The sequence below is a fragment of the Rousettus aegyptiacus genome, unplaced genomic scaffold (assembly GCF_014176215.1).
Source record: "Rousettus aegyptiacus isolate mRouAeg1 unplaced genomic scaffold, mRouAeg1.p scaffold_m13_p_1, whole genome shotgun sequence".
NCBI classification, from domain to species: Eukaryota; Metazoa; Chordata; class Mammalia; order Chiroptera; family Pteropodidae; genus Rousettus; species Rousettus aegyptiacus.
In genome coordinates this window covers 117487858-117504246 of record NW_023416284.1, presented here as the reverse complement: position 1 = coordinate 117504246, position 16389 = coordinate 117487858, and the positions used below count along the sequence as shown (strand labels likewise).

Here is a 16389-nt window from a genome sequence, read left to right as displayed (position 1 = left end):
CCAAACTCACATATTGCATCTGCCAAGGCAAACCCGCAACAACCACTCTAACAAATGAGACCAATGGCTTGCTTTCCTTGGAGAATTGGCTCATTATATAATGCAGACATTAATATGAATGTGATGATAAATTACATTATAGGGAGAAGAAGGGATATTCAGATGTCATTTGGCCCATGTTTCCCTTTTATTTTACAGATTAAATTTGTAAATATTTTCAAAGAGAGAAATTCATCTTTTCTCCTAATGCCCATTCAAATGTTTAATTGCCCATTTTCTTGGTATAGCTCAACTTATTTTCTTTTGTTACCTGTTATGGAAATAGAGAATAGTTGAGTACTTCCCTTGGGAAATCAGTCATATACTTGAAAATACAGTTACTTCTTAGCCTAAGGTTAAATAACTTTTACTCATAGGCTTGTAATCTGTTTTGTAAATTCCTTTTTGTTTCCCTATTCCAGGGCTTTTCCGTATCTCGTAAATGTGAAAACCAAAATCAGATACAGTTCTCTCCTAAGGGGCAAAAATGTGACAATAGTAATCCTTTTTCATATCTTAATAACTATTTTCTAATTTCTTTTTAACTGTTAATTCGACAGCATCATTTGATAAATTCATATTCAGTTTTTGGTTCATCACGACCCAAAGGTTTTTACTGCTACGTTTAACCCTGGTCCAATCCTTTGCCCCCTCTGTAAACATGTTGCTGTGAAATGTTACTATGGGTTAAGATGGCAGATCGAAAACATGCATCTGCTTTAACTCTCTCCTGAATCCCTGCAAAGCAATAATAGTAAGATATTTTTAAAGGCACAAAACCACAGAAATAGTGGGACTATGAAAGGAGACAACAAAATTTCAGAAGCTGAGACTCAGATAGCTGAATGACAGATGACTTAGCAGATTCCAGAAAATCAAACCATTACACTAGAAGCTGAGGGACAACCCTGTTTTAAACTACAAAATTCTTAAAAGGCTCAGCAACTGACAGTGCAAGTTACATCAGGAAGTGGGGGGGGGTAAAAAAGGAAAACTAAAATAATGAGAATTGATTGAAAGCTGTTTAAGAAGTAGTTGTAGCAATCCCTGTCTCTGCTCTATACAGCTGGGTAGCTGCCCCTCCCCAAGGCTAGCAAAAGACTGAAGGTTTATTATTATGCTAAGTGAAATAAATCAGACAGAGAAAGACAAATACCATATGATTTCATTTATACATGGAATCTAAAGAACAAAACAAACAAACAAAAACGGAAACAGACTCATAAATACAGAAAACTGGTGACTGCCAGATGGGAGGGGAGTTTGAGAGAGAGAAAAAGGTAAAGAGATTAAGTACAAATTGGTAGTTACAAAATAGTCATGGGAATATAAAGTACAGCATTTTGTAATCTTATTCCTTGCAAATTCAACAATATATTTATAGTTTAGCAAAGGAAATATACTTTGCAAAATAAGCAGGAACCATGAGAGCCAATATGGATTTATTTTATAAAGACAAGTAACTCCCACTTTAGTAAGTTCACAAGTGAGGGGAAAGACCTTGATTTTAACAGATCATTTGACAAAATCATGTGATATCCTTGTGAACATATAAAGGAATAGTAGAGTGGATTTTAGGACAACTATATAAATTCAGAGCTCATTAAAACAAAAGATTAGCAGAAGATTTACAAATGGGCAGGAGGACTGCAATGGCATTTGGAAAGGTCTAACCCTTGACTCTTTTTTATTCAAAATTTCAATCAACAGTTAGAATGATGACATGCTTATAAAATTTAGAGATGACACAAAGTTATGAGGGTCAGCCAAACTGCCCTAGGGGACAACATTCCAAAAGATATCTTTAGGTTGGAACAATGCATGGACCTGAACCACCTGAAATTTAATAAGAATCAAAATTACACACTTAGATTTTTAATATGAAAACAGCGTATAATGAGAAATACCTAATTTTAAAGAGTTTGCATAAGAAAGATCCAGGGTTGTTAATTAAAAACTCAAAATGAATCAACAGTGTGATACGGATGCTTTTTTTTTTTTTTTTAAGAAACGCTATCTTAGGTGGCATTGAGTTGTCTATATCAGGGGTAAAAAACTTTATCTGCAAAAGGTCAGATAGTAAATATTTAAGGCTTTACAAGATCTACAGCCCCTGTCAATACTAGATTCTGCTGCCCCAGCATGAAAGCAGCCAGAGAAAGTACATAAAAGAATGAGTGTGACTCTCCTCCAATAAAACTTTCTTTATGAGCACAAATTTGAATTTCAGATCATTTTCACATGTCATGAAATATTCTTTTGGTTTAAAAAAAAACATGTAAAAATATACCTCCCCTCCAAAAAAAAAAAAAAAAAAAAAAAGTAAAACCCATTCTGAGCTTGTGAGCCATATAAAAGCAGGTAGCAGGTGGATTGGCTGGCTGGTGGGCCATAGTTTGCTAAACTCTGCCCTAGACAAAATACTCTTGAGTGAATGAGGGTCATGTAAAATTTAAGTATTTCTGAATGGCAATGATGGGGGAAGGACTAGGTACACTTACTCCATAGAAGAGAAAAACTAAGGAGGAGCCCCATGGATATTGAAAACTACTTGAAAGGCTGTCATGCAGATCGAGGAAGATAATTTACCTGTGCTGTTTCGAAGACCAGGTATGTTGAGAGGAAGTTACAGGGAGGAAAGTTTAACTCAGCATAAAGAAGAATTTTCAATCAAATAGAGCTGCCCCATCATAAAACAGTTCGCCTCTTATGGTCATTGTTGCATGACCATCTTTTGAAAAGGTTGCTGAAGGGACAGTCCACGGTAAAAAAGAATTAGTGAAAGATTCAGAAATGTTTATCAAGAAAATCTAACCTTCAAAAATCCTTAGAACTTCTTGATTAATATACTTCTTTATTTCTTCAAATGAAACCACATCAGCCTAAAGGAGAAAAAAAAAAAAGGTCTGCTAAAATAGAGCATAGCACAAATGAATAAAGAATAGAAAGGTTGGGTTGGTGTGCATACCTGAAGCTTCTGTAGAGATACATTTATCAAGAAAAATGCTTTTGGCAATTGACTATATTAGGCAATAAATATCTTTTGTTTTGATCAAATGCTAGGAAAAAGTTGAAGCACGTAATTGCTTTAAAAGCTGCGGCTGGAATCATAACCAGTGATGTGAACATGTTTTCTATTGAATGAAGAGACACGGCTTCATACAATTAGGAAAGACATTTCCTACTGCTTAACTTTCTGAGGTTACAGAATTTGAAAGACAACTAATGCATTGGAAGAGAACTAATCCACTGGAAGAGAAATAATCCAGTATGCCGAATTATTCCTTAAAATGTTTTATTCATTGGATAGAGCTTACTAAGTTTTACCCATTTCATGGTAAAATTCTGTAATTTATCCTTTGCAAGTATATTTATATTAAGCAATTTTTTAAGAGAAAATGTAACTAGGTAAATGATGTCAGTTGAGATTTTAACCTCGACAAATAAATTTACATGGATTTGACAAAGAATCTAACATTTATAATAGTAATGTTTAACTATACCTTGATATTTTAAAGGGGAGCTATTATTTTTCATGATGGTTAGGGTTCCAAAATATTTTATTTTTCTTTGTATTTGGTAGTTATTATCCAGGTGTATGTGTGGCATTAAAGATAATGTGATGGGCTCAGAAAGTGATGATTCCATGTAGGACAAAATAGTTCCAAGAATACCCTATTTCAACATTTCGTTTTCACTATGTTTGGCACACGTGCACTGGAAATTAATGCATCCAAAACCAATTATTGACACAGCACTGCGACTTCATTCTATAGGCTTTATTTAAGTAGAACTTAGGGAGAGTGGGTAAAAATAAAAAAAGTATGAAACTTGTGAGAATGCTCAGTTTGGCCCTATATCTGGTATTGACTGATTATCTCAGGACAGCATGTCCTTCACACCATGACCTCACCCTGAGACTCTCTTTCTGACATGAATATTTTCAGATTAAGTTCCTCTATGGACCAGCCATCTACCAAGGCTCCTGAGGATATTAAAGAAGACATGAGCTTCTTTAATTGAACACTCTTTCTCGGTCCAACTGGTTTCCACTTCAAAGCACTATTCAGGACAAATTCAACAAAATGGAATTTTAATATGAAACAGACACATGTATTTTCTGTGTAGTGTAAGGAGACATAATAGATAGCATTTAAGAGTATGGCTTTAGAATCAGTTGAACCTGTGTCTAATCCACTAAATAACTGGGACCTTGGATAAGTCAACTCAGTTTTTACATTTGTAAAAGTGGAATGAAAGGACGTCTATCCTCCCAGGTTAATTGTGAGGATCCAGTGAGGTAATGTATATAGTAAGTGCTTAGTGGAGGATGTGGTACATAACTCAAAGTAAATGTCAGTCATTGCCACCCTTGCAGAGACCAGTTTCATTCATTTTATTTGGAAAAGGGATACATGGTCAATACCAGCCAGGAGCTCCTGGAGCTCTTGGCACCACTTACCGGAGTGCCAGGGATGCCTGGATTGCCCGGAGGGCCTCGGTGCCCAGGGGACCCAACAGCGCCCTTGTTTCCTGGTGGTCCCACAGGACCTATGGCCCCTTTCATGCCTGGAAGGCCTGGTTTTCCCTGTTCACCTTGTGGGCCTCTGTCTCCTGGAATTCCCTGATCACCCTGTTAAGGAAAAAATTAACCACAAAGAATGATTTCTTCTAAAACCGCAATCGCTGTGGTTAAAAGCAAAGGTTCTGGCTTCATATTCACACTAATTGGGACCTTGGATAAGTGAAGTAAACTCTCTGTGCCCTAGCTGCCTCTCTCATAAAGTGAGGATATTAATAGTATCCACTAAGTTGGGTGATGCTGAGAAATAAATGAGTTAACTCAAATAAAGCTCTTAGAACAAGTCTGGCATGTTGAAAACACTCGACAAAGTTAGTGACAATGTCAGCTGTACTCAGTTTCCAGTCTAGAATAATGACTTTTGAAAGTCAGTAGTAGCTGTCATTTCTGGCCTGGATCTCCTTTGCGACAATAAAAGATTACCAAGATTTCATCATTGAGGTTTTTCACTCAGGAAAACTTCAAGACACTCAAAATAACTCCTAAATCATGTGCTTTCTTCCTTTCCTTCCTTTCCTTTCCTTCCTTTCCTTCCTTTCCTTTCCTTTCCTTTCCTTTCCTTTCCTTTCCTTCCTTCCTTTCCTTTCCTTTCCTTTCCTTTCCTTTCCTTTCCTTTCCTTTCCTTTCCTTTCCTTTCCTTTCCTTTCCTTTCCTTCCTTTCCTTTCCTTTTCCCTTTTCTTTTCTGCTAGCTCATGTATGCTTGATCTTCATTAGATTCTGTGGGCTGGTTTATGTACATGTGTTTTATATGTGTTCTCGTGTGTGTGTGTGTGTGAGAGAGAGAGAGAGAGAGAGAGAGAGAGAGAGAGAGAGAACAGAGAAACGGAGAGATATTGAGATCATGGTAGATGTTTCTTTTATAGATATTCAGTTTTACAGCTCCACAAGGTAATTTCCACACCAAATATGATAGAATGATGTATGTCACTGTATTATTCTTTTATTTGTGAGTACTCTGAAAAAGGTTAAACTCTATTTCTCTTGATTAAAAAAATAATGGAAAAAAATGAACAATTACAGCAATCTATTTGATCATGGAATGAAGAGTTTAGAAAGAAGCCATGTAGAAAGAAGAAAAAACAGATGGACCTAATTTCAATATTACTATTTTACTTATAAAAATATCTGCATACAAGTATGTCAGCCCAGCTCACAGTTGGAGAAATATTTTAGATGCCCAACACAAAAAAATAAATAAAAGAAATACTAGCACACTTTGATCAATACCCTGATCGTGTGCAAAATAAAAATAATCTTTAACACTTTAAAATTATTTTATAGTTTAGGCACAAGGATGTTCACTATAGATGTTAATATTATGAAAACCGAAAAGAACCTAAATAACGAAAAAAGAGAACTGGGTAAGTGAAATATCCAAACAGTGGAATAACATATAGTCATTAAAAGGTAGCTGTAGATCTATATTTTCGGATATGGGGATATCATCATTATGTATTTTTATGGAAAACAATCATTTACAAAAAACACATGAGCTCATTTTTGGAAAAATATATATTCATTTGTATTGATATGTTAAGTATATGTGTATGTGATATGCAAGAATTAGAGAGATAGAAGTATTTCCAAAATATCAATAGTGTCTGTCCTTGTGTACTGGTATAAGGTAGACTTTTCCTTTTTTTCATTTATAGTATCTCTATTTTCATATTTTCTTCAGTTATCATGCATTATTTATGGATAATAAGTAAAAATTAGTAAACTATATACCAGTACATGAACATGCATCTGCATGAGCACACACAAACACACACAGAGACAGACAGACAGACACACACACACACACACACACACACACACACACTCTCTCTCTCTCTCTCTGTCTCCCTCTCTCTTTATCTCTCTCTCTCTCTCTCTAGCAGCCCTGACTAGAATTCCACTAAATAACCAGATGCTTGCATAAACTGTTATGATGCAATGGCTTCACTTCAACTAGAAAATGTTCTGAGGTTGAGAAATCTTACTCTAGGTAAAAAGAACATGGATGATGGTTGTAATAGGGGTATGTATGTGAGACAGAAGGATGATAAAAGCTTTCTAAACTGACTTAGAAACTAGACTTAGCTGTGTGTGAAAAGCCAACAATGTAGGTTGTCCTAATTGTTCTATTTTATGCCTAGCAGAGACCTAGGATCACATGCATACTGGGAGGTTAGCAGTGATCTACATACATAATTGTGTAACTCAGACGATGGGACAGTTATAGCAGACAGACTTAAATAATGATCAAAACAGCAAGACACATACCCGTTCTCCTTTGGGGCCTCTGTCTCCAGGCTTACCCATGATGCCCTGAAAAACATATGTCAACACTAAAAATCATTGCTTGCTGAGGTTTGTCATCAATCTGCTTGAATAGATATCCTGGCAGGTATTCTGGATGAGGTTTTGCATTAGAACATTTATTTTAAATGGTATTTTCCATACCTGAGCACCTGGCAATCCATCTTTTCCATTTATTCCCTGTAAAGACAAACAACGATTAATATTTCTAATTCTGCACTAATTGGCATGGTTAATCACAGAAAAAGGGTAAGGTTCCAAGAACTTAATCATGCTTCTACTGAGATTTTGGTGAAGCGGTGTGGTGAAATGGAAAACAAAAGTGATAGACTCAGATGAGCCCCAAGTTTACACTCTGACTCCATCGATAGACGCAGATGAGCCCCGAGTAAGTTTACACTCTGACTCCATCGATAGACGCAGATGAGCCCCAAGTAAGTTTACACTCTGACTCCGTCACTTAAAAGTTTCATTTACTTCAGGCAATTTACTTAACCTTAATAGCATCAGCTTCCTCGTTTATAAAGTGAGGATAAAATAATGGCCTTAAAACTGAGGATTGACTGAAGCAACAGAAGACACCCAGCTTACTGTAAACAAGCAACAGGATCACTTTTCTTACTCTGTTAGGTACGTCCTGAGTAATCGGAGGGTGCTCACGGCGCTGGTGTGTGGCACATATTGTTATCTCCTAACAATTTTCCAATACAGAGAGTTATTCTCAGTAAAGGTCTCAGTTGCTGCTGGGGAAATTTCATAACATGGCCAGAGCATGATCTTAATATGAAATAAACAGTCACCCAGGGAATGACTGTTATTTTTCAGTTGGAAATATGAAAGAAAAGTAAGAAATTGTTAATCATATTTTTTTGAGAGTGTTAAATAGTGTATTTTTATTAGTAAACTGGAAGTTTCCTGAACTTGACAAGGCAGTTCTGGAGGTGATAATAAAGTCCAGTCCTACTCGGAGATTTATAAGACTGGGGGAGCTGCTGGCTGGGAAGTGTGAGGAGGAAAAGCACTTGGGGGTCAAAATCAAACACCTAGGGTCTAACAGCAGATGTGTTTTTGAGATTTGATTTGAAGAGGGAGATCAAGGTGAAGAAAACGATTTTGTAGCCAGCAGGCAATTGCACGGACGTGCTCCTCTGAAAAGCCTAGGAGACTTTTATTGTGCTGGAATGAATTCTATGAGGATGGAGTTGCAGACAACCGCATGTTTTCACTGCTGTAAATTACACTAAAATCTGCCACAGTTGAGAGCCCAACCATAGTCCCCCAACCTCTCCGAAACATCCTGGGAATGATATAGACTACTTTAACTAAAAACATGTTACTCGAAGTGCACAGTTCAAAAAATTTATGACATCCAGGAACACAAGCAATAAAGATAAAGCTGATTAAGGAGAAAATTTGAAAAAAACAATCGTGTCACTTGAATAAAAGAAGATAAATCTAGCATAAAAATAGAATTCTGTCTTTGGTAACAATATAAGAAAGGAAATAATCCTTACGGTCTTTTCTTTTTTGAGGTCTCTTATAATTCACCGAAGACTATATAATTCACACAAAATGTGTGCTTTCTTTTGTATATGGACATGTTGCGAACTTGCTTTTCACAGGGAAGTACCGATTGCTGAGATTTTTACAATAACCTACGTGTACTTACCCCTTTCTCTCCTCATCTCACTTATCTGGAAGAATCCGTTCCCAGGAACAAGAAACTTTCTATCCACTGCATGCTTGCATCTGAGCAGCGGGACTGTGGTTGAAGAAAACCATCCATCCTTGCTCATTCATTCCAGTCTAAACCCAGGGCCGCAGGTCGGAAGCAGCCCTACGCATTCTTAGGCCACCTTCCTGACTTGACTCTCCCCTTCCTTCTCTCCAAAAGTACCGTTTCACATATTTTCCCTTCTTTTCAAATGTCCAGCATTATCACCCCATCCCTCCTGCTAAGGTGATGACCTTGATTCTTCTTTCGGTGAGAAAATAAACAGAAGAGAATTACCTTACACGTTCTCTACCAGAACCACCAACTACATGCATTTGTACTTGGACTTCTGCCTCTCAGCCTCTGCCCCCGCTTAAGAGAAATGAACTGCCCCGTTCCTCACTGAGGGAATTTCCACTTCTGAGTAGAATACAATTCTTCTCCCCCTACTCAAAGTTATCCCCATTCCCTTGTATCATCAAAATGTCCCCTCTCAACTGGATCCTTCTTCTCGAGACATTAAGCTGCTGTAATCTCTCCCACCAATGACCTTCACATTTTTAAAGACAGTGGAGAATTGTCAGTTCTCCTGTTTATCTCATCTCTATGTTTATCACTCCGTCACACCTTTCACTTAAAACACTTGACATTCAGGAAACCTCATTTGCCTAGTTTTCTTCATATATCATTGGCTGCACCTTTTCAGTCTTTTCATCAGACCCTCTTCCTAACAGCTGAAGTGCTCTCTCCCTTTCTTTATCCATGTGACTTCACTTCTTCCAGGCTTGGGTTTAAAAACTCAAATTTGTCTCTGGTCACTCCATTAATTCCAGATGCTTATTTGACTTAATTCTATTGCTTGCCTGACATTTCCACTTGGATACCTACTAATGCTTTAAGATGAACATGTCCAAAACAGACAATTGTTGGTTTTCCTTCCCAAACCCATCTCCAGTCCTTCCCATGACACCAAACACACCATATTCTGACAGGGGTACTCAGACCCCAAACCATAGCTTGATTTGTCTCCTCTTATCAGTCCACATCTAGTCCTTCAGCAAGTATAATTGGCAGTACCCTAGATTCTCCTACTCCTCATGGCCTCCCTGTTCTCACCATCGTTATTTCTCATGGGGATTGTAGCAGTTTGTCCTCACTGTTTTGTCTGCTTTTGCCTATAGCCTGCTCTCCACACAATAGTTAGAGTCCTCTTAAAACGCAGTCCAGCCATTTCTTCACCACTCTAAGAAGTTACCATTGTGCTTCAAATGAAACCCAAACTCCATTCATGGACTAGAATTTCCTTGTAGCCTGGCCACTGCCTATTTCTCCGTCGATGTCTTTACTATTCTTCTTTAGCTTAAAGTTCATTCCGAACTTTATGTCTTTTGCCGTTCTTTCAGTGAACTCTCCTGGCCACACTCTCCTGACCATCTCCTTTTCTTGAAACAATGTGTCCCCACCCCAAGCTCCCTATGGCTTGATCTCTCACTTCATGCAGGTTTTGTTCAAATGGCATGCCTTTTTTAAACATCCTATTTAAATGCTACTCTAGTACTTCACCCTGCTTAGATCTTCTTCTACCTGAAATTGTGCGTGTGTATTTATTTGTTTGTTGTCTGTGTCTCTATATTAGAATGTCAACCTACGAATTGCTAGCATTCAGAACAGTGTCTAGAATGCAGTAGGTGCTCAAGAAGTACTGTGGGATGGACATATTGCTTTTTGCTTAATCTCTTGGGAAACCAATGGCAAGCATTTATAAAATGGCTTATAGGGCTTGGAAACAGGAAGTTGGTAAGAGGAGGTGAAGGGGGAAGCAGGGAAATGAAACTAATATTTATTGAGCACTTCCCATGGGCAGGCACTGAAAATGCTTACCATATGTCATGTTACTTAAGTGACTCACAAAACTCTTTAAGTCATAATTCATATCCAGATCTTCCTAATCCTAGATTATAGATGCTTCTCATTTTTCCATGTTGTCTTTTCTGGGGAGATGGTAGCCAGAGAATGCACAACCGTGAAGGTTCTATAGAGATATCAAACCAGCCTCATGAACGCTATGCTTCTTGTTCGCCCCCTACTTCTCCTAACAGCAGCCCCTTCTCAGACATGCCACAGCAAATAAATGAGCAAAGAGAGTAGTGACCTTCTATAAAGAATAAACCTGAGATTGGGGTACATCTTATTCATCTTTATAGCCCCTCCCTCAGGGGTCAACACATCCTTAGCAAACAGCAGGGACTAGATGAATATATGTTGAACTAAATTAGTGGGAATGATTGTTACAATGTCACAGCAATACTATATATCAGTAGCCAAGAGCTCCTTAGGACGTAAGGGGATGATATATTTGGCAGCAATGATTTACAAAAGTATAAGGACAAGGTCCATAAATAAAGAAGGTAATCTGAGAAAATAGCTTCTACTTTAGTCTTTGGCTTAACACGCAGGTATTATATCTGTGAGTCTTCAGCTTCTTTATATTTTAGGATGTGCCAGGCCATTTAATTTTTTATCTCCACCATGAACATTAAAGAAATAGTCTAATTTCCTGGCACTTAAAAGAAAAAAATTCTTACCTTTCTCTTTATTGTGTAAGACATAAAGATACCTCATAAAGAGCTGGGACACTCAGTGAGAACCACACCCCGAAAAACCCATTTGCAGGACCTGCTCTTACTTCCTTGGAAACTGCTTATTCTTTTAAATCTCAGATTTTCTGAGGACATAAGTAAAGAGGCAATGCTTAGAACATTTCTCAAACTAGAAAATTTTAAACAGTAAAAAGTACTTACTGGCTTTCCTGAGGGTCCCTCTGGCCCAGGGAAACCTATATCTCCAATAGGTCCTCTCTCACCCTATAGACATGTCCACAGACAAATAAGTATTAATTGCCAGGAAAGCTTTAAGACATAATGCAGTATAACACAGGTATAACTGTTAAGTAGATAATTAGCAACTCACCGGTTCCCCTGGAACACCCGGAGGCCCTGGAGCTCCAGGTTTCCCCTGAGAAATCAAATCAAAGAGAAATGTTAGGAGCCAAATTACTGAATGATGTCACATGCTCCCACTCACCAACTGTGCTGCCAGCGCTGTGGATCTCTACACCAAAACGCACTCCTAATGGACCAGAGTCTGTGGGGACCCACCCTCCGCTCTGCAGGCTCTAAGGCACAGGCTGGAGTACAGCTCTCTGAATGTGCCTATGCGTGTGTGGTGGAGGGGAGGATAATATTTTTGAAAATATTAAATGAACGTATCCTTATTTCTGGAAATCCCTCTGGTGCCAATTTGACTGGCAGTTCTTTACTTTAGAAGGTGGGAGGGCACAGAGAGGCAAAGAAATCTTTCCTAGACTTTGAGTTTCACAAGAGGATTTTTAAGTTTATAGTAAGATAGCCTGAAAAAGGGCATGTTTGATTTGAAATCTGTTTCGCTGAAAGAGAGACAGGTTGATTCATTCCAATACTCATCAATAGATGTGTTCTGGAGAACTGACACTAGAAAAAATCCTGGGGTAGAGAGACCACAGAGAGGAACAAGTGAGGAAGATGGTCCAGTAGAGAGAGACTGGAAGAGAAAAAGTGCTAAAGTGTCCAGATTGGGCTTAAAGATGTTGCCTTTGAGAGAGAACTGTCTCCTGTCGCTTGGACCTCAGGTTGGGAAAGGCAATGTGAAGATGTAGGTGTAGGGCTGAGACTGTAGAAATCACAGTAGGTTGCAAGAAAATCGGAAAAAGGAGGGACTTTTCCCCACTTGCTGTTTAGAATTCTGGACGGAGACTCTCACATGTACAGATATGACTGAGCAGTGAAACTGGGCAGAGACCGGCCTGAGAGAGCACCCCGGACTTCCCACAGCTTGTGTGGGCAAGCAGGAGCTCCCGAAGGTCCTGAGTGCCGTGCTGGAGGATGTGAAGAGCTGAGAAGGCCAATGTCCAAAAGGGTCTTTACGTGAGACCCGGGGGTGCAGAGTATTTGGGCCGCGAGATCTGAGACAAAAAGATTGGGGACTTGATAGCAGTCAGCAGCAGTCCCAAAGGTCAGCTAGTGCCAGCAGAGAATTCAGAGAGCTGAAGGGTGGGGGCGGAGAGCCAGGGGCCCCATTCACCGCCAGAACTTACAGACACTTCCTTCTGCCATCCTGGGAGGAAGGGGGAGAAAGCAGCCCTGGAGAAATCCCTGGATAGGCTCAAATATACTAGAAGGGATCATCTGGTCTGTTCTAGGAAGAACAGGATTGATTACCCTTCGTACTCAGCAGAAGTGACCGTGATGGATCTGACTAGGTAGGTCTCATCACTGCTTCATTCAGAACAACCACCTTTAAAAATGTTTTATTGTGGTAAGCTATGCATAACATAAAATCTACCATTTTAAACATTTTAAGTGTACAAATCCGTGGTTACTATTATATAATTCAGAGGTTACTATTTTAAGTGTACGATTCGGTGGTTTTTAATAAACTTAATGGTGGTTAACTATTAAGTACAGTCACACTCTTGTGTAAGTATTCCCACTACTTCCAGAATCTTTTAACTATTTTATTTTCCGAGCCACAGTAAGGTCTAGTTATAAAAAGCTGTGTTTTTAATCACAGTGTTATATATTTGCAATGTGCAAAATTTTTACCCTTTCTTGATTTTTGTAATTGTCATTTTATTCTCTTAATTATGACATAAGAAAGCTTTGTTTTACTTCTCATGTCAATCATGCTGCAGCTTTCAAAAATATGTTCGGAATTATACATTTGGATCACCTTTTAAGCCTGTCATTCGTCTTTTAAATACTTTCGATGGCTGCAAATAGTTTTTCTCTGAAGAAAGACTTAATTCAGGGTAATAGCCAAAAGTAATTTGAAGTCACACCTGGGCAAACACAGTTGCACATTAGCTTACAATGTGAAAACAAAAACAGGGTGTGCATGAATATAAGGGGGGCAGGTCGTAAGGGGAAATTCTGGAAACAGGGTTTCAAATATGTTGCAGGCACTGAAGTGAGGGGGGAAGGTGGGAAGGAATGGGTATGAACCAATATCCAGAGAGGATACCTTTTTTTTCTCCTTAGTGATTATTTTAAAATTTGCGATTAAAGTTGACATTCGATATTATTTTGTATTAGTTTCAGGTGAAGAAGAATATTTTCTCGTATAAAAAATTCTGAAGTACTTGCTAAAGAAAATATTTTCATGTTACTTTTCAATCGTACTAATATTTTCACTTGGTTTAGAACAACTAACTATAGGGATGCCATCCTCTGTAAATGATGGCTTTCTGTGGACGATGGATAGATTTTAATTTTCTTATTAGATTTAGCAACTAAATAGAGTGAAGGAGCATGAGGGGTGGTGGTCGACAGTGGTGAACAGCAGTGAGCGGTGGTAGGTGGCTCTGGGTGGTGTTGGGTATCAGTGGATGTCAATGGGTAGTGGTGGGGCCTTGCTTATCTTTCTCATGTTCAAGCTCATGGTTTCCACTGACTTTCTTACCCTGTGCCTACCCTGCAGGCGTACCTAGTAAGAGGATTATTGGGCTCTTATTCATAAAGCATGACCACAAAATTTTAATTAGAGCATCATGAATGAAGATCAGAATGATCCCCAGGGCTCAGAGAAATGACTTCAACCTTTCCTGGAGCACTTCCTATTTATTTGAAAAGACCTTGATGAGATTAAAACATTTGACACCAGAGAGCAACAAAAATGATTGAGAGGATTGAAGGGCTAGTTTATGGGGAAACATTAGCAGCAATAAAGCTCTGTTAATGCTGGGCTGGGAGAAAACTCAGGCAGATTACAGCTTAATACAAAGAACCTGAAGTACGGCCTGAGGATGAGACCTTTACCTTTTGGTGAGCAAGAAACCGTGATATATGACACGAACAGAGAAACCAAACAAGATCCTCAATGCTGTGCTCATACGTTGATGTATCATCACAGGTAACTGAGCTCCTCCCACCCCACTTAAGTGAGTTCGGGAAGAAAAAAGAACAAAGACAAAAAAAATGTTTTTAAAGGTGAAAATAAAGGAGCATGTTTGAGGAAGAGAACAAGTAGTTTTATTTTTTAAACTGGAGATTTCAGGAACCTAATGTCATGAGAGTTATGGTATGCTCCCCAGCCCTTCTGGATACCTCGCTGTAGGTTTATTGTGGAGACAGAACTCTTTACCTGCAAAAATAATGTATGATCATCTGGACTTACCGATATGCCGGCTAATCCTGGAGGACCTGCTGGGCCTCGATCTCCCTGTTGGGATTAAAAAAAAATTGGTACTCATAATGATATATATATAAAATCTTTACCTATAAAATTAATGCCTGAATGATCATTTTGATTTGGTAAAGTTTTTCTTTGGACTTGATAAACATTAACAATATCAGCTGGTATGAAACTAGAGGGAATGGAAAAAAAATAAGTAGCCAACTAAATCTGTTAAGCTTTCTTTCTTTATATATAAAATAAAGCAAATAATCTTAATGAAAACAAGCATTCATGTTGTCATTTGTGACCTTTTTTTAATTATGACTCTATACATACTTACAGATAACATTAGTTGATATTTTTATTCCACATGTTCAAAAGTAATTCATTAACAATACTTAAAAGGGTAAGCATATTGAAGTCTACTTAAAAGCTTTTCCTACACTTGTCTCATTGGACGTTTAGAACAAGAGATTTTGTAGGTCTCCTCGTTAGGCCAATTAAAGATCTCTTGAATTGCTCTGAACAGGAGAGTGACTCAACATTTTTTCCAAAGGCAATGTGATATTTTAGGTAAAGCTGACAGTGCTAAAAGTACTAATGATTATATATGGGACAATAAAATGGCAATTTTTGTTGAGCAGAACCTACATTAAAAAGCTTCATAACCTCCTTCAGGGACATAAAAGACGATTAAATGGAGAGACATGTTTTGTTCTTGGAGGGCAAGATGATGTTGTAAAGGTGTCACTGCTACCCAAACTAATTTTTAAATTTAATGCAATTCTTATTAAATTGCAGCTTGATCGAATGACACTAAAGTTCACTTGGGATAATAAATAAATGAGAGAATAAAGGAAATAAATTTAAAGAAAAATAAGATTAGCAACATCCATATTTAAACATCTAATAAAGCTGTAACAATTCAATAATGGAATATTGGCATAAGATTAAGCAGTAAATCAACACAATATAATAGAAACCATAGAGACAGACCAACATTTATAATAGGATTTTAGTAGGGATGTATTATTCAAAAAATAGTGCTAATAACTGAAAAATTTCTTTGAAAAAAGCTTGAGTCCTCTCTTTTTATTATACTCCATGTATATATCATGCAGATTATATAAAAAATAAAGTAATATGAAGTATAAAAGAACTAGAAGAAGATATCTGATTTTGGTTGAGAATAAGAATAAAAGTCATTTAGAGCATAAAAGCAAAATGAGAAATTATAAAAGAATTTTACATTTGATTACATAAAAGTCATATTTACATATGCAATAAGATTAAACATAAATACAAAAGGCAGAGACCAACTAGGATAAAAACTCCAACATATAAGATAAAGGTAATACCTTTAATATATAAAGCGTAGCTGGAGTCAAATAGAAAAAGAACTAATAGACAAGTGGACAAATGATGTAAACAGGTATTTCTTGTTGGTTTCACTCTGCTCTTTTTGAATTATGAGATTTTACCCTTGAAATAAATATACTGGAACTTTTCATTCAATGAAAACATTTGCATATCTGATAAAGA

At 37.6% G+C, this 16389-nt stretch overlaps 1 protein-coding gene across 5 annotated transcripts in view; it reads right to left on the bottom strand.

The window, feature by feature from the left end:
- The window catches only part of COL19A1 (collagen type XIX alpha 1 chain), a 296141-nt gene that overhangs the window by 15573 nt on the left and 264179 nt on the right, over nucleotides 1-16389 (bottom strand). For 4 of the 5 annotated variants that reach the window (XM_016157628.2, XM_036219122.1, XM_036219115.1 and 1 more), the window contains 7 exons: nucleotides 14848-14892; nucleotides 11608-11652; nucleotides 11439-11501; nucleotides 7068-7103; nucleotides 6888-6932; nucleotides 4502-4672; nucleotides 2855-2921 (listed from right to left, as the gene is read on the bottom strand). In XM_016157628.2, coding sequence (XP_016013114.2) covers nucleotides 2855-2921; nucleotides 4502-4672; nucleotides 6888-6932; nucleotides 7068-7103; nucleotides 11439-11501; nucleotides 11608-11652; nucleotides 14848-14892 — 472 coding nt within the window. The remainder of the gene's footprint in view (nucleotides 1-2854; nucleotides 2922-4501; nucleotides 4673-6887; nucleotides 6933-7067; nucleotides 7104-11438; nucleotides 11502-11607; nucleotides 11653-14847; nucleotides 14893-16389) is intronic. The other variant, XM_036219114.1, reaches the window with a different exon arrangement.